Here is an 18,813-nt window from a genome sequence, read left to right on the forward strand (position 1 = left end):
TTTTTTTTTTTCTTCTGAGAGAGATTTTTGCCCATCACGTTTCTTGCTTATTAAACCCTCAGCTGTCAATAGCCTCAGCAGATTCCTGAACTTCTGTAGGGGCCTCCTGACCTCAGTGATAGATGTTGTAACACTTAAATTTGATTAACCACTTCTACTGCCTTTCTGGGATGACATTTTAGAAGATAAAATTTGGGCATTTTTTCTGACTTTATCTGTAAATTGTTTAGGTGAATCCTCCATAAAAAGTCATCTTTTTCTCAAATTATTTACTGTTGATTGCAAGGTCTGTCCCGTGAAAAGCCAGAAAAGTAAGATTTTAAAATTTTCCTACTATCTTACTTGAAATGTCCCAGGATCTTTTTCTTTATTCTAGAGGTATTCTGGAGTGAGGAAGGGAAATCACTGAGTATTTGCCAGGTTCTTCTGGGGCATCATTTCCAAATCATCATGGGAGTTTCTCATGTTGTTTCATTTTCAAGGTTTGAGTGTTGGGAGATCTTTTCTTTCTATGAAGATAGAGAGGTGATGGTCTCACTTTCTCTTAGTGGGACCTTTCCACACACTGATTTTTCCAAGAAAATTTGGTGTTTCTCTTGTTCTGTAAGCTCTGTTATCTGCTTTTCTGATTATTATACAATAAGGAGCAAATGTCCTGGCAAGTTTCTTGATAGATTGAAAAGCCATTCTGCTTGTTTTTGCCCATTTTACTACTATTTGTTGACTGATTTTAGGGCCTTGACTCACCATCTGTTTTTTTTGTCTTAATTTTCTGTTTGTTTGTTTTTATTAGTGTTTATCATCCAAAATATGTCCAGTTGCATGGAGATAAATGAGAATTCATCTATTTTTTCTTATGTCCCAACCGTGCAGTGGAATTAAAGAAAAAGAGTCTAGTCATTCAGTAGACTAAAAATGCCTTCTTTTATCTCGCATTACAGCTTATGTTCTCATTGACTTCTGATACTTTAACAGCACTCGTTTTCAGTCATCTGTTCAAGACTTTTTGATCTTCACCTCAGTAAAAAGTGAAAAATTGCTGTTTGCATTGGTCACTGGATCTGTTTAGCAAGGGATCTGGAAAATCCTCCTAGATCTCTACTCTGACAAGCTCCTTCAGTCAACCTATTCTTGCATGCCTGGGACCATGCCACTAGGATTCACAGTATGAGGATGCTGGGCATAGCTGCTGCACCTGCATTTTCCCTGGTAGCTTGCAGGAGGCTTTGTTTGGGTTCTTCTGCACACTCTGCAAACTGATCAAAGGCCTCCAGCCGCTTAAAGATGTATCTTGGATTTTACTCAACGTGTAAAGCACTTTCTTCATCTCAGACCTTGCAGCCTAGTCTCTCATACTTCAAAGATGATGGCTTATAATTGTCTGTATACGTTTCATTGGCACCTGTTAAACACGAGTAACTGCAATGTTTGCCTCTTCCTTAACAATGGGTGGCTGCTCTTAGGTAACTTGAGTGATTCACTATCTAACGTTTCCTCCATATGGCACAGTTACAAAGCTAGTTCTGTGATATGGCAGGGGAAAAGCGTATGCTCTCTTCCCCAGCTGCCTTAGGATCAAATTACACACTTGAATAGCAACTGCATCAAATCCTGAGATCTGAACTCGGTTTTAATAGTGCTCTTATCAAGACAAATAGTGAGCTTAGTGGTTTAAAAAGAGGACATATGAGCAAATAAAAAGGGAGGATAAATATTAAGATAAAACCCATCACATTATATAATGTATAAATCAGAATACGCATGAAGTTAGGCTTTAGGTCTATTTATTAATTTTTTATGCTTCCTTTAGAGGAAATTATTTACCAAGTAATACTGAAATAAATAGCATTTCATTTTATGTTTAAAAAATATTGATGTATTGATTGAGTAAATGCACTTTTGCCTGGATAGGAAGATAAAGACTGAAATTTCCAAAGGATCTGGGTGAGCTAGGCACCTAGAGCAGGAGTCAGCTCAGCTAACTTTTTGGATAGGTGAAATTAAGAAATTAGTCTTCAGTTCCTTGTAAGCTTAATGAGGCTCCCTCTGTTGTCAGTGAAAAGAAACAGGCACTTCTCAAAAATAATTCATTCCATCGGTCATGGAGGCTGGGTAGAGGTGTCTTCCTCTCCTCACTGACTGCAGGAGAAGCTGAGATGACTAGCTTAGACTAAATGCTTATCTTTCCGGCAGCTAATGATACCGTGATGACTGCTAGCTCTCGTTCAGACTTTCTGTGGTGATTGGATCATTACGTATATGCTCTTTTGGAACTATGTGCTTACCAATTTTAAGATTTGCCATTGCTGCAAAAAAGTAATTTCAAGGTCCCATGGCTGATTTGCTTTCTAAGTACTATTAATATTTATTCTAATGTATGGTATTTTGATTGTGTAATATAAAAATTCAGAAATCAGAATTACTATTATGAAGGATTACTGTTCCAGTTTTTGATAAACAATGCTTATTGTTTCTTTTTTTCTTTAATATATAGGAAACGTGTCTCAAAAACTCTTTTCCTTGTTGCCTTGTGGGGGACTTGGGGTAAGTAGATGCTGTTTTCTTTGTAAGAGGGACAGCACTAAACAAATATATTCATGATCTCTTTAGCATTGTTGCATTATCAATTTAAAATCTTCAGAAGCTAATAATACACGTAGAAATCAAACCCGAGCCATTATAATATCGTGTTTTTAAAGACACAAAAGACAGTACATTGACATAAACCTACGGAATAGTTAGAAAAATATTTTGCTGTAATAATGTGTAAGTTTCTTAACTATCCCACTGTTTTTGCACAAGTTCTTTATGTTTTTTGAAAAATTTTGCAGGTATGGTTGTTTATAGAATGGGCTTTGAATAAGCTGTCTTATGGACTGTTTAGAAGGAAATATAGCTTTGCATTACTCAGAAAAGAAAAAAATTACCAAAACTTTAAGGATAAGCAGAAATGCTTATAGCTGCTAGAACTTTGTAGATACTGATAGATTAACTCAATAACTAAACATTCTTATGTCCTGTTTTGACACTGATTCAATCCGAGATACAGGTCTGCAAGTATGTATTAGTGATCAACGAGCTGACATTTACAGGTGAAAAGCTGTTATAAAATTAGGAAAAGAATTGCTGTAAATTATTGAAAAAAAGTAGAATTGAGATTTTTTTACTGAAGTTTGTATCATGCTCATGTTAAATTCTAGTCTAGATAATATGAGGGAGAAATATTTTTCCATCTACATTTTTTTCACACAGAGGCATTCTGCGTTTTTTCATCCAGCTGGATCCATTACTTATTGTTGTCAACAATATCAAAGTGAAATGCTGATACTGATGGCCTGGCTGGATGATGTAAACATATTTTAGTTTCTGTTCACTGTTTCTTAGCATGCAGGAATAAAACCACCATCTCTGGAGTGCAATTGGAGCTATAGGTCAATCTCCAATGCAATCTTACAGTGTTTTTCTTCTCTCTACTATAGCTCATCGACTTGTTTTATTTACATTTATCCTTCACAAAGGATGAGTTCCATACCAGAGTAATCTTTTTGTTGCTGTTTTTTTATTATTATGAGATGGCATCATGAAGCCTGAAACTGACAAAATACACATTAAGAATTTAACAAAAATAAATATATTTTCCTTTTTAGTTTTCACTATTTTTAATTTTTTTGAGGATTTTTGAACTATGAATGAAGGAACAAAGGATTGGTGGTAATCATTCCAGGTCCTCTATTGTGGATTTATGCTTCTTAGGGATTCTGCCTAAAATTTCGAACTCAGTGATTAACAACTTACTATAATTGAAATATGAGGATCATTTATTTATATGGATTAACTAACATTATACACAGATATGTATGCAGGCATATGTACATGCACCTTTATGTGTGCATCCACACACATACACACATATATACACTTTTATATATAAAAAGATGAAAATAATTGTCATAAAGACAACTTTCTCACTGTTATTGCAGTTATTAGGAAATGTAGAGAGATCTGAAAAAGAGTTTTTATAAGCTTTGAAATATTAAAATGATTGTGGTATTCTTTGAAAGATAAAAATATAAAAGATCTTTCCTATGAAGCAGGTTATTGAGGCATTAATGAGTTATGCCGTAAAAATCTTGAATAGGGGTGTACTTTGATTTTTTTTTTTTTATAATGAAATAAAAGTATGCTGTCCGTTGTAACACTAATGCAAGCCAGAAATGCTCAGTGTAACTTCATTTTTTTAAGCACTTAAATTTATCTATGCTTTTTTTTGTGGCTGTTTACTTTATTTCTGATTTAAAATAATGTATTTTAAATTGTATTAAAGAACATGTCATAGAAATGGATCCTTTATTTTTCTTTTCTAGTTGGTTTGCTTTTCTACATATTATTATTGTCAGACTTGCTATGGGATTTTTTTAAAGGAATGGGTTATGACCTTTTTCAAGGTAAATAATCAGATTAGGAACTCACTTTTACTGATATTTAGTTGTCTAATAGTTAAAATGAGCTCTGGAAAAGGGAGACACTTCGTCTTGTGTAGAAAGCAATTCCTTTACATATCTTTGAGAATGATGGTGGAAAGAAAGAAGCATTGCTACTTAGTAGTTTTCAGTATAATGGAGGATATGAAACAGTGAGCAATGTAAAGCTGTAAGATCATGGTTTAGGTCACAAGAAGATTCTGTAAGGGGGCACAGAAAAATCTGAATTTGATTTTTTTCTTTTATTTCCTATTCTTGCTTGCTTGCTTGATTACTTGTTTGCTAAAAAATGCAGTGAGAAAGTACTATTATAAAAACAACAACTTTGATTCTTCCATTTATGATTGTGTCTTGAAGAATGGTTTTCAGAGCTCTTTGATCCTACTGTCTTCTAACCATATGGAGACCTTGCCGGCTGTCATTATGCAGCCCTTGTATTATGAAATAGATTAGTGGCTAAACTATTCACACAGGGGATGGGAAGCCTAGGCTTATTTATCTCTGCTTCCACACTGGATTTAACAGCAGATCTTCCCTTTTTTCGTTGGGGGGAGGATATTATAACCATTGAGGAGATCGCACACTGTTTTTGGTTGAGGACCACTCACATGTTCCACTGAAGCTGTCCACTGTTGAAAACAGTTTAGGACTCCCGGACCCATGGGACAGAGCAGAAAAGGGGTATAAAGGCCATTTATCCAAGTCTATAATCTATCTACAATGGATTTGCAGGTAATGTGAAATCCTAGCTCTCAGCCCCTGCTCCAAAGACAGCGTACATATTTCACATGACAGAAACACAGGGCAAAACTCTTGGAGCAAGGGCTGTAACCTAGAGCTCCCTAGGCAGTGAATAGCTGATGAGCTATAAAGATTGTACCAGCATGAGTTTGGGATGGCTTGCATTTCTCCTGAAAACCTGAAAGGCCCAACTAACCTCCATAACTCTGAATTTCATAATATTATTTATTTTGTTCAATAGTGCCAAGAAACTGCAGTCAAGATCAAAGTTCCTCTTCTTTCAATATTATCTATGGTTTCAGTAAAAGTTCTTTCAAGAATTTTGCAAAGTAAATGAAAGACAATGGAAATAGCAAAACTCCTGTATTCTCTGATCCTGTTTCATCATGGCTCTAAAGCTTTCACGTCAGTGCAAATTGCATGTAAAGCTACCGTTTACTTATTTTGTAAACATTTTTCATCCATATGAATTTGCTTCCAAGCAGTGAAAGCAACTGCTTATGTCAGGGTCATTCGTGAATTTGACTTGGTATATTCAAGACTTTCAGAAGAAAACCAGACAGTAAACTACATAGTTTTATAAGAAACTATAAAAGTAATAAATTTATCTCTCCATCTAAGAAAATGAAGCTGTCTCATACCAACAGCCAAATTGCACAAGTGTCACAGATGGAGAAAGAAATGTTGACTATATCTAACCTCATAAATTTGCCCATAATAGGCTTTCTTTCAATGATGGCTCATTATCATAGGACTGTCCAGGGTCAGCATTATAACAGCCCCTGGACTATGGGACGTCCCTTTTGCAATAATACTTTTTATTCTTTTTTCAAGTTTGACACTGTTCCAGGACGAGCAATTCTTAAGCAATCCTAAATACTGGGGGGTGAAATTCCTTGTGCTGGAGAAAGACAAACAGCTCAAAGGCCAGTGTTTTTAATAACAAGAGATAGTTCCTTGCAGCTGGTCAGAGGTTTGGAATGTGAAGAGTATTCCAAGAAAGATGGGTAGATTGCAGGTACAATAGCCAAATGGGGAGAATAATCACAAATTACTTTTTGGTTCAGTGCACTATCAGACAATTTCAAATTTTTTCAAGGGTATGCAGTTATTAGAGATGCATTTGATCAATGCATACAACTATTCCAATTCCCCCCCTTCTTTTGTGCTAAGAAAATGTCAATAAGAAAAGCAGAAATCTACTTTTAATGGGAGTAAGTTTCATCTCCTTGCCTCAGTCTGTCACTAAAAATAGTGATTGTTTTCCTGCCTGTTTGACCTGCTGCTGTGTGAAGAAATCTTGAAGTCATTTCTCAGTCATATTTTTTTGTCTAGTTGATAGGCAAAAAAACCCACAAAAGCAAAGAAGAGCAGGCTTTTATGATAATGTCATCATCAGCTCCCAGCTTCAAACACTTCTGCGGCTTTTGAATTGTCATTTATAACTTGGAACTGAACCGACCCATAATTCCCCTGATGCATTTAGAGAAATTGATAACAGACTGCTTCTTTTATGGCTCAGAGGAGGCAACTCCAATCACATCACTATTGGCAGTCAATATTATTTTCTGACATGGTTGTAAAAGTATAAAGGGGCTTATGGCATTTGTTTAGATGAGGAATGGGCTCTCAAGCTGTGCTGGGGTTTATGGGTCCAGATTACTGAGAAGCAAAGGGAATATGATGTTTGCAAACAGGATATGATTTTATTTAAGTTTGGGTTTCATACGTTGTTCCCTGGGGATTGCCCTGCAGACAGAAGAGAATTTCACTTTTATCATATAAAATTGGGCAGTTATCCAATTCAAAAAAAAAAAAAAAAAAGAAAAAAAGAAAAAAAGAAAAAAAGAAAGAAAGAAAGACATTGCTGCAAACCTGTACTGTGCAAAGTCAGATCCTTAAATTGCATGAGAAGGCACTGAGGAGGAACATCAACCTGCAAGAAATCAGACTTATATGGAATAAATGTTTAGTGAGCCGAACAGCATGGTTCATTGACTAAATATTGAGCTGTCTGAGGGCTAAATGGGCTACATTTTATGGAAAGTGCATTGCATTCCCTCTAATTTTGCATTTGTGGCAGTAAAATGGGGATCAGACTTTCTTCTGGGATAAGCTGTGTTGTTTCATTAACTTTAGTATAACTTAGATCTTTCATACTAGAAGAGAATTCGGGCCTGTAACTATATACACATATAAAAGTAAGGCTATAAAACATTTCTATACTTTTACAAATCCTTCAAAATGCTCAAAGCAGCTAAATTTTCTGAATGCAAAAGCAAAGGAGTTAAAGTCTTACTTAAAGACTTATACAGGCATATATTTAAATATATGCTTGTGCACGCACATGCACACACATGCACACAGGCATGTACATGCTACTCTTGATTTTCTTCCTGACATTCCTTGCTGTGGTAGCTGGCCAGTACTGCTTTTTCCCTTGGACACACAGGAAGAAAAGCAAGATGAATGATAATTAGTCCACAACTTTAAATAATTTATCCAGCCAGTATGTTGTTTTGTGCTAATTCTCATTCTTTCCTTGATTTTTCCAGTCTAGGGGCAAGAAGAACGGTCAGCATTCACAAATTAGGAGTCCAGTGCACTCCCCTTATTTGTATAAAAGTTAATAGTACCCAACCTGCCCTTTTGTAAGAATTAAGAAAGTATTTGTGAGGAGGTTGTCTCCCAGTAGGAGATTTAATCCCTAGACTCCTTAGGGATCTCTCCTTATATCAACATCTAATACTGGCTGTTAAGAAAGCAAACTGCCTGTGGTTTGGGCACTCAAGTTAAGCATCACCTTCATGCAGGTGCTACAATTAACTTGTGTCTTTTTCCTCTATATCCCAGGCTTTACTCAAATAGGTATAGGGGCAGTTGGTTAGTGTGTGGTGCTGATAATGCTAAGGTTGTGTGTTCAATCCCCACAGGAGCTATGCTGAGGGTTAGACTAGATGACCTCCAGAGGTCCCTTCCAACCTTACCATTCTATGATTCTATAGTATTTTTATAAGAGTGATGAAAAATATGTCTGTTTCTCTGTTTGGAGCAAGTCAGCTGTTATTTCTAAAAGCTCACAAACCCAATAGGATATTTTCCATTCTGTAATCATTAATGTACCATGTTGTCAATATGTTCACTTGTTAATTCAAAGTACTTGAAAAGTATTTTGCAAAGTACTTTGCAAAGCTTTTTTAACCTACTGAAATTTGTCAGTCATAACATTTTGGAGCAGATCTCAAGAGACTTTTTGGAAAAGAAAAAAAAAAGGACATTTTTACCTCCTAAACCTCTCCGACAGCTCAACCATCTACAAAGACATTCTAAGATTTTAATCAGAACAAACTCACAAACACTTTTCACTTTGATATGTTTTGCATGATTTTTTGGGGCTTACAGTTACAAAGCTTCGACTTTGTGATATTTTCTGCTGAAGACATCAAAATCTGTAGTCAGAAGGGCCATCCTGGAGCCATCACAAGGCACGACTCATGGCCACTAGAGATGGGGATCCTGAGGGAGGGCCCTGCACAGCTGGAGGTTTGTCCTCCCAGGGCGCTCAGGTGTCTGCATGCTCAGTCATCTAGCGCAGATAAACCTATTTGGGCTGTCCATAAGATGGGAGGAGTAGGGTGTAATACCCTCCAGGCTGCTATGGAGAACACTGTGCTCAGCTGGTGTACTTCCTACCAGTTCTGACAATTCACTGGACTGTATTTTGTATGACTGGATCAATGAACATTACACTTTACTCACGCTCTTTATACATAGAGAATTGTAGTCTTTCTAGCTGACAGATTGAGTAGGCAACCTGAAGAAGGAATGGAGAGATGAGAGAAAACCTACATTTACCTCTTTTTAGTTCAGAGCAATAGTAAAGCATTACTCAGAAGACTCACTTGTCTGGCTCCATGTATCCAATTTTAGGCAAATCACTGAAACACCAAAAGGAGGTGCCTGACAATCCCTGCTTGCCTATGCAGTCATTAAGGAGCCAAGTGCACCACTAGAGCAAGAGTCACTCCACCTAAGGTCTGAAGAATCTGGACGTGCTTGTTTCCCTCCACTGATAGGGAGTTTACACAACTAAATTCCTAATTTTAGGCATATTAGTTAAAAAAGAAAAGTTAGGTAAGTGTGATAAAGTGAGTCTGGATGATCAGAGCAGGGACTAATTTGATATTCTTCACTTACAGAGATACAGAGATTTCTTTCCGCAGATCTGGAATGTGCGATGTCCTTCTTGAGGAGGTGGGTGGAGGTGCTGCCTTTAACTTGTCAGAAGAGTAGCCACAGTAAAAAGAAACAATCTCTTCAAATTAAAGGGTAGACAATTTCCAATTCTTCTCCTTTCATTGCATTGAGGTGGCCCTGTGCTATCCACCACATAGCTCGATGTTTAGAGTAGAGAAAGGCAAAATTGCTCAACTGAGAAAGAGAGTTCATTGGCATTGCTGCAGGCAAGTCTACTTTAGAAATGTCCCAGCCTGCTTTAACTTCCAGCAGGTGAGGATAGCAAGCTAAGAGATGGTAATCTGAAAACTTGTGGCAAATGCTAACGTTTTCTGATTTTTAACAGACAACTTTTTTCCTTACTACTAGACCAGATTCAATGTAAACAAAAATTCAGCACATACAGCATATAAAATTATTATGAAATTAGTAAGCTACCATAAAGTCCATCTTTTACAGGTCTTATTTCATTTTGTGTGTTCCCTAAAAAATGCTGAGCTGCCTAAAGCCAGTATTATGAAAGAAGTCTGCTTCTTGCAAAGATATTAAACCATATACAGGTAACTTAAATGTAAATAGTGGGATAATATCTTATCTACAAGATATGTTTACATGTTTATGTTTACAAATACAAGTATTCACTGTCCCCAGACAACTACACACACATATGGATTTGACGGGAATTCTGTAAATAAATCAGAACTCAAATTTGTACTTTAAAAACACATCATATGCTTATTGATAGAATTTAGCTTCTAGCATTGACAGAAAAACTCTCTGAAGATGTACTGCACTGTACTGTGATTCAGGTACAGCTTATCTGAATAAGCACTGGGTTCTAGCATAGCTCCACAGTGGCCTCTGACAGAAAGAACATTATCTACATCCAGGAAGAAAGCTTAAATATTGTGCATTGGAAGAAAGAGTTCAGCGGCAAGTGGCCAAACCTTTTAGAAAGAAAGCTTGAATTCAGCACATAAAAGATTCTACACGTTATGGCTAAATACACGTTGTTCTATCCATTTGCCCACAAACTCCTGGAAACTACGCAATCAAACACAAGGCAATTGCACAAGCATTTTCGCACACTAATACATTAAAAACTAAAACAAATGTCAAGTTAAATTAATAGAGTACTCAGGGCCAGGCCTGCAAGTGCAGTAACATTTTTACAAGCATCTGGTGATATATGCCACATATCTGAGACTTGAGTCTGGGCCTAAGTGTTTTATTTATGAGTTTTTTCTAAAAACAAGTTCTAATCCACATCTAATCCATGCTATCCTCCCTCCATTCCCCCTACCAATGATCAACACATCACCATCTCACTAAGGTTTTGAGTTCCTTTTGGGTGTCTAATGTATGCTTTATGAGACCCAGAAAGTCTGAATGCTTGTCATAAAAGTTTGTTTAGGAGAGTAACTAAATCAAAATATTTCTTCTGAAAATATTATTGTTTTCAGGCCTTAACTTGACTTATCCTGATTCTTTTCTGACTTTCATTTAGAATACAAAGCTATTTATTTTTAAATAAAAATTTCACATATTTACTTGCTTTTTTTACCAATGCTTGGAAAGTTTTTGATGGATATTTTCTGAAGGTTAAGTTTAATTTATAATCGCTTTAAAAGCTAGCCCACTATTGGCAGTTAAAACTAGAAAAATGTCAAATATTCTACTTAGATAGGTGCATGTGCTATCCACATTGCTTGTTGCACAAAGAAAGGTTTTGGGGTCAGAATTAATATCCGTTAAAGTTCATTAATATCCTCTAAAGTTCTTTTAAAAACTTGTATTTCCATGAATATTATTGCTGATAGATTCATTTACTGGAATTATACAAACACAACAGAGAAGCCAATGCAGCCCAAGTGAATTCCACATTTTTTACTTAAGAAATGATTTGTGAAGTACTTTTGAACTATTCATCCCACTGGGATCTAAAGATAACATCACCTTCACAATTTATTTGAAAATCACACTGGAAAGGTAAGTATGAAAAGTTGCTATTTGGGTACTCCATGTGGCAAGCATTTTAGATTAAAGTAGTTGAAAAGTCCTTTGGCAAAACAAGTCTCCGATACAGCTGGAAAATTATAGTAGAAATTCAGGAAGCTGAATGTACATATTTTTCCTGAAGTAGCCCACTTTCACACTTCCTGCATGTGGGATTTATGGAAGAGACGTCAGCCATACATACTTTTTCTCCTTTGTTCCTTACTGAGAGATGTGGATGACAGGCCATTCATTAGAGACTCTTTCTTGGGTATGATGTGCACACCTTAGCTTCTTTAGTCATGGTGAGATGAAACAGAAACAGAGAAGCATGGGGAGGATCTTTTGATTCTTAGTGGAAATCGTGGATGTGATGAATGACCGCCAGTAAATCTGCAGGAATGGGAGGGGAGAGCTCTGAGCGCGGCACCTGGGACGTTGAGCTGCTGATGGTGGCAAGCACACTATTTCAGACCTCTGAACTAGTATTTGCTGGCACCAGCTGCCTCCAAGAATGGCAAACTCCGTGCTGGAAGTGATAGCCAAATGCCACACGCAATTTTCAGAGGTTGCAACACTTTAGGAAAACACTCTATTTCTATCTTCTTGCCAGAGAACTAAAAACTCCAGTGATGGAAACATGTTTGCTCTGGCATAAGTGGAAGAGTGTGAGACTCCAAATGTTTTTTAAAGCTAAGGCAGAGGTATTTACTCTACAACATGCAAATTCTATTAAATTGCAGAATCACAGAAGAGGTCTGTACTCCTATATTTTTTCTCAAATATTGCTTAATCTGTTTGTTTATGGCAGATGACTACATTGTTATTGGTTCACTAGATTTTATTTACTTCTCAGTTTTATAGTCATTTATATCTAAGGCGTGCATTTTTTTTATGTAGTGTTTTCTTCCAGATTTTGTGTTGAAATGTATCCATATGAAATGCATATTGGATTAAATTCCATCTAAGAATAGCTAAGCCTGATGTCTACTCATTTAAGAGAGAGAGAAAAAAAATCATTATAAAAATACTGTGAAGAACTGCTACTTTTTTGTTTCTTGTCTAAGATATTGGACACATAGCATACAATTACTGCCATCAAAGGATTGTCATGGATCAATATTTCCATGCACATGTAGATAACAAATTGCATTTTCCCACTATTCTCAGAAAATAAGTACAGGACCTCTCGTAGTTCCAAGTGATAACTCTTGGAGGAATGCTTTTGATTTTCATGGTGGCAACAGTTGTGCAGTGAATCTACAATGGGATGAGAGATTTAGTATGTTTTTAATTCCTTTTAGGAATGGTCACTGAATGGAATCAGGAGTCCATTGCAGAAGCTGCACCTGTGTTAAATCCAAAGAGCATGTGTGTGTGATAGAGAAAGCGAGGGAAAGAGAGAAAAGATGCTCTAGGATGCCATGTCAGAATCTATCCTAAAGCTTTGGTTTTCTTTTATATTGTGATCCTGCTGTCAGTAAATGTTTACATAAGACAGCTTCAGAGTTTATAAAAATTAGTTAAAGATGAGAGATAACTCACACAAATGAATGCAGGATGTGAAAAATGGAAAGGTGTGTCAGACTGAGAGTAGAATACCTGGTCCAGAGTAGTATGGCGAGTGACAATAAGGCAGATCCCAGGAGGTTTCCAGAGAATGGGACACCAAAACAGGATGAGGAGTGAGGAGTTTCTCTAGCAGGGGAAGGAACAGATAAAACAAAAGGCAGTTATAAAAAAAAATCTTTTAAAAATGCTTTAGAATTGTTGTTCATGCCACTTTTTTGCATCTCAGATAAATTCTTGATAAATATAAGTAGCATTTGCGGTTTCAGTAACCATGGTGATTTCAGAACGGCCTTTACATAAACAATCTATCCTTCTTGGATATATTTCCATATCCTCTCTCTCCACCTTCACATACAGATACCACAATGTGAACAAGGTATAAGGAGTTCGTAACTTTGAGGCTTAATAGCCAATCTGTCTTAATATGAAATCTTCCAGCTGTGACGTGGTACAGTGCATGCTTTCTATCTGCTAAAACATCTCTACTATGAAGCTTGTTTGTTAGCATGTTTTTGGTATACCTAAAGCTTTCATTGCAAAGCTTGAATTATCACATAGATATTTCTTGTAGGAAACATTCATATTACATTCTTTTCATAGTCTAAGGCAGGGAATTTCTGCACACACCACTTGAAACATTAGTTGCATTCAATCAGCAGAAGTTACCTACATTTCTTTTCACTTAAGTCATTCCTTTCCTCTTTAATGCCTCCACATCCACTTCAGGGACAGGTAGCTTAATTTCTATCATCTGTAGCTTTACAGAGTATTAGCTTTGCTACACATGCCAATGATTGAGCTATACTAGATGTACTTGAAAAAACCTACAACCTACAGTGCTCATTCAGGAAACTCGGAGTGAAGTAAATCCATATGTGTGTTAAAAAGTTTAGTGTTCAGATATGGCTCGTGTTTCTGGCTCTTGTGGCTATCATGCACAGTCCTTGTTCTTTGAAGAGCTGCTGCAGTGATAGATTTTTTGATAACAAAATATGTAGTATGTTTATGGTTTAAAACTGACATTTTGATGCTTTAAAAATGTTTATTTTTCATTTTGGTTAGACATTCAGAACAGACATTCAGTTTTCCTGTCCTGTCAATTTTTAAAAGGAATCTTAAGAATATGTGAAATTAAACAGGAAAAAGCATGCTAAAATTCTGCATGAGAATCTTAGCTTGTGCTAGAAATGTTATATTTTCTGTAAATTTTATTTGAAACTTTCAGAAAAAAAATCCTAATGGAGAGTTTTTATTAAATGCTGAGGAAAAAATAATTTTTTACTAAATTTCACTTGACTTTATCACAGACTGTGATTCAGAAAGTATCACATTTGTTACAAGTTCATGCATACTTAGCATCTAAAAAATACTGTGAGATATATCTGATATATACATGAAGTAGAACCAGAAACCACAAAGAATCTTATTCCCCTTATGCATATAAGTTCCAATCATTTCATCTCCTATGAATAAAGCAAGCATATCTAGTAGCTGTATTTCATAGACAGCATGACAACTGGACTAGCTCATAGCTATAATTTTAATGGGCTTGCCATTGATATCACTGCATTTTCAACAGCAAGTTACTAAGTAAATGCTGACTGACATTAAAAAAGAAAATCGCTGTTTAAGCACCTGAAACATTTAAGGCAAGGCAAGAGATAGATAGCACTAACAGCAGTAGAGATATAAAACAGAATGAAATGAGTGGGATGGTGAGACCTTTGGCTGTAAGATCAAAGTTTCACTGGGTTGTTTCAAAGGAGATGTTCCTCAGAAATTCAGTTTGATTTTTGCAGGAATATGGAAAAGATCTGACTTCCAAGTTTGTAATACTGTGCCTCCCATGGTACTTACTCATATCCGTACGTTAGTTTTCCTGTATTATAATTACTATACACTCAGATATGCAGCTCAAATGGGCTACCCCTTGCTTTGAGAGTTTAAGATTCGATACATGTGCTATCCCAAGCAGTCAGCCAAAAGATCCTGAGTTTCCTATGTATGTTTAGAGAATGCCTTGGGAAATGCTATTTTGTTTCCTGGTTGCCCATTTTATGTCAAGACTAGTTAAAATTAGGTAGCAGTTGTTCAAGTCATCTGATGGAAATTTTGCAGTGAACGTATCTGGCCTTATTGTCCCAGTTCAGTCTCCTCACACTCAGTTGAAAGCAGAAAATGATAAATGCTGTACCCTTGCCAATACACAGTGTTCAGCAGTTGGAGAAACTGCCGTCTCACGTGTCAGAGCAGACAACTGTCTTGAAGGGTGGGTACTCTCAAGCTGTGGTTACAATTTTAACTTAATCGGCCTTCCTGGAAATGAATCATAGCCCCTTTGAGGATGCAGGCTCCTGCTCGTGCCCTGGTGTACCGAGCAGCTGCCATTGAATCATTTTCATCAGCCACTCCTTCATGTTAACCTTAATTTGCTAGCCATAAAAATGGTAAGAAAGTACTTCTTCCCAGCCCTCTTGTTAAAACTTCTTTAAAGAAAGCACTGCATAGTATTCTTCAAACTTCATTATGATTTGATTAAATTGATTTGACCAATGACCTCTACTTATTTATTTCTGTGTTTGTTTTAAAAAGTAAGAATCGATTCACAGTTGCTTTAAAGCAACAGAGCCTGAAGTTCTGCCTAATGTTAAATATGTCATCAATTTTTTACTACTTAGTTTCTTTCTTATTTCTCATTGCAATATACTGAATTGCCTATTTGTGTGTGTCTTTGGGAAAGCTACTTAATTTCTTTAAATCTCAGGTTACCAATCTGCAAAACAAATATTATAAATCATCTTGTGTCTACCTGATGATGCTTAATTGTGTTTGTTCAACATTTTGAGATCCTCAGATGAAAACACAATGTGCTATTACTATTAATACTATTCTAAACTTTGCAAAACCAATCTTCTTATTCAGGTCTATTCTAAATAAGAGTATTTTCATTTGTTCTGTTGCATGCATACAAAACTGATAAAAAAAAAAGATAGAAAACTCAGGACAGAACTCTATCACAGAAAAATAAGATCATTTTAGTAGCTGAAATATAATATTATTGTAACCATAACGATGAAGACATTTGACAGGTGTAGAGAAGATCAAGCTTCTTTCTGTTTCAACTGACTAATCAGAGAATTCCTCAAAACCTCCAGAGTCAAGTAACAGTTGCATCCATTTTCAATTACTTGATTTCTTTTTTCTTCTCCTTTTTTTTTATTTTTAGAAATTAGGAACAGAAGCTTCTGGTTCAAACTAAAAACATGTCTCGATGTATTTGGAAATTATCCAGATAGCATCTGCCACAGTATTTTGTCTATCTCTAAACATTTTTCTTCTCATGATAAATTTGTATGATATGATATAATTAAATGCATTTCCCATGGAGCATCAAGGAAGTCTGGTTGGCTGCTTGGGTAACTATTTCACGCTATCTCACTCTATCATCTCTGCTTGACATAATATCAAACAAGGGATATACTACATTTCCTGTATATCTTTTTGTTTGTTTCTGCAAATAAATAGTTACTAAAATATATAGATTTCAAAATAAATTTTGGCGTACTGATTGTAGCTGTAAAGCAGGTCTGCTTTGTTGTCTTTAAAATATTTTACTATATACTATTCTTGTGAAGTTTTATTTGTGACCATTTCTCATTTAAAATGCGTGAAAGAAAAAATTCTCTGGGCTTTTAATAAACCACATCCATCTATTATAAAGTGTTAGATCCTGAAACCCTTCCATCAAAATTTATCAGGTCATCAAAGCTGGAGATACCACAGCAGGATTATTTTATTTTATTTTATTTTATTTTATTTTATTTTATTTTATTTTATTTTATTTTATTTTATTTTATTTTATTTATTTCCTGCCTATCGCAATAGCTGGTAGTGAAATTAATGTAAAAGATTATTCTGATATCAGTCATTTGAAAATGTCTTCTGTCTTTTGTGAGAAATGCAAACCGTTACTGCCTTGGCAAATATATAATGATCTCGGCTGCTGCTAAGTTTTGAATACGGCACAGGTTTTCGCGACTCCTCCTCAAGCCGGTAGCCACAGATTTCTTCCGAACGCTTTGCGCTGGCACTTGCAGCTCCTGGTTTTCCCGCCGAAGCGAGGGCCCTCGGCGCGCGCGGCTGCGCCCGGGTGCCTGACGGGCCGCGGGTAGGCCAGATCCGGCCGATGTAATGCTGTTTGTAACGAGAAATCTAAACAGGGAATGGCAGCGAGGCATGACAGGAATGTGTTTCCATTGGAGAAGTCCGTGTAGAGAAAAAGTATAAGCAAAGCCATGTCCAGAAGGCCTTTCAGCTGGCCAAGACGGAAGACTAATGTTATTGTACATTGGCTGTCACTCTGCCAGCCCTCCCTCGCTGATTTGTTTTCTCTTTCCCTCTCTCTCTCCCTCTCCTTCCCTTTCTCTCCCTCTTTCTTCCCTCCCGGCCGGCTGTTTGCTCAGGTGGACAGTGACACCATTTGGAACGAGCTGCACTCGGCCGGGGCTGCACGCATGGCTGTGGGCTGTGTCATCGAGCTGGCTTCCCGAGTGGCCTCCGGAGAGCTGAAGGTGAGGTCCGGGCTGCGCCGTGTGTGGGAAAACGCGCCGGGCGGACGCCGGAGCGGAGCGGAGCGGCGGGGAGCAGGAGCAGGAGGAGGAGGAGGAGGGCGGTCGCGAAGGCGTGGTGGCCCCGGCGGCTCCGGGGGGCAGATCCCGCCGCCGCGCGCCGGCCGTGGCGGCCGTGGGGAGCCCTGGCCCCGGCCACAGCGGCGCGCGGCGCGCGCCTCTCTGGCAGGCTGCTGTGGAACTCCCCTTTGAAGCGATTTTTTAACGTGGTTATTTAGCCACGTGCGTAACCTCCGAATGCCACCCAAAGAGAGGAAAGGTAAAGAGTGGGCGTGCAGGTTGTGGAGGAAGAGGGAAATTGTTGATTAGGAGAGTAATGATCCAGAATATGCCTCTCCATGAAACGGCTTCGAACTGACTCACTTCATTGTTCTCCGTGTCCTACCTTTTTTTTTTTTTTTTTTTTTTATCTCCTTTCTACATGAGCTGCAAAGAATGATGTACAAACCCCAAATTATCCCCAGTCTAAACAATTTATAAAAGCTCCAGACCTGACAGACTTTGACATTTTATTTGGTATTTTAACAGCCCTATTTAAAGGTACACCATATGCAGTTTGAATGCAGACTTGCCCTAATAAACATTGTTGGAGCTAACATGTCTCCTTAATGAAACTGTTTATACGCTTTCCAGTCCAAATACTAATGGATCCAGTCCTGTTTCCAAAATCAAGAAAGAAATAAATATTTTCACATTAACATTGTGATATTTTTAAATTCCAAAATACAAGGAAACTTGTGGATTTTCTTCTTCTATCTCAGTTTTATTTCAGCCTAAATATGTTAGCAGCGTCTTAGTAGATGGGTGCCTATCTGTATTTGTGTGTGTGTGTGCATGTGTGTATATATATATTTATAAAATAATATATATAGTGTGTATAGTACTTAAATGGCAGCATGTCGGAGTGAAACATACTATTATATCTTTGAGTCAGTCAAATGTATTTACTAAACTTTCATATTCAGATACTGAAATCATTATCTAAACTAAGCACATACAAATTATTGAAACGCCAAATCAAGGACAAGGCACATCAACATGGGACCCTGTTTAGCAGCCTTTCTTATGGGCAGTTCATCACCATTAGGCTTCTAAGGCACAACAGGATTCTTTATACAGCCCAGAGTGCATTATTCCCACACAATGGGAATAATACACAT

The 18,813-nt window shown here is 37.0% G+C and overlaps 1 protein-coding gene across 4 annotated transcripts in view; it reads left to right on the forward strand.

The window, feature by feature from the left end:
* Nucleotides 1-17,402: 17,402 nt before the first annotated feature.
* The window catches only part of LOC146591685 (histone deacetylase 9-like), a 29,913-nt gene continuing 28,502 nt past the window's right edge, over nucleotides 17,403-18,813 (forward strand). For all 4 annotated transcript variants that reach the window (XM_085312426.1, XM_085312425.1, XM_085312424.1 and 1 more), the window contains exon 1: nucleotides 17,403-17,596. In XM_085312426.1, coding sequence (XP_085168552.1) covers nucleotides 17,540-17,596 — 57 coding nt within the window. In that variant the 5' untranslated portion in view covers nucleotides 17,403-17,539. The remainder of the gene's footprint in view (nucleotides 17,597-18,813) is intronic.

This window comes from Rhea americana, unplaced genomic scaffold, assembly GCF_003343005.1.
Source record: "Rhea americana isolate MKP2758 unplaced genomic scaffold, rheAme1 scaffold_363, whole genome shotgun sequence".
Taxonomy (NCBI): domain Eukaryota; kingdom Metazoa; phylum Chordata; class Aves; order Rheiformes; family Rheidae; genus Rhea; species Rhea americana.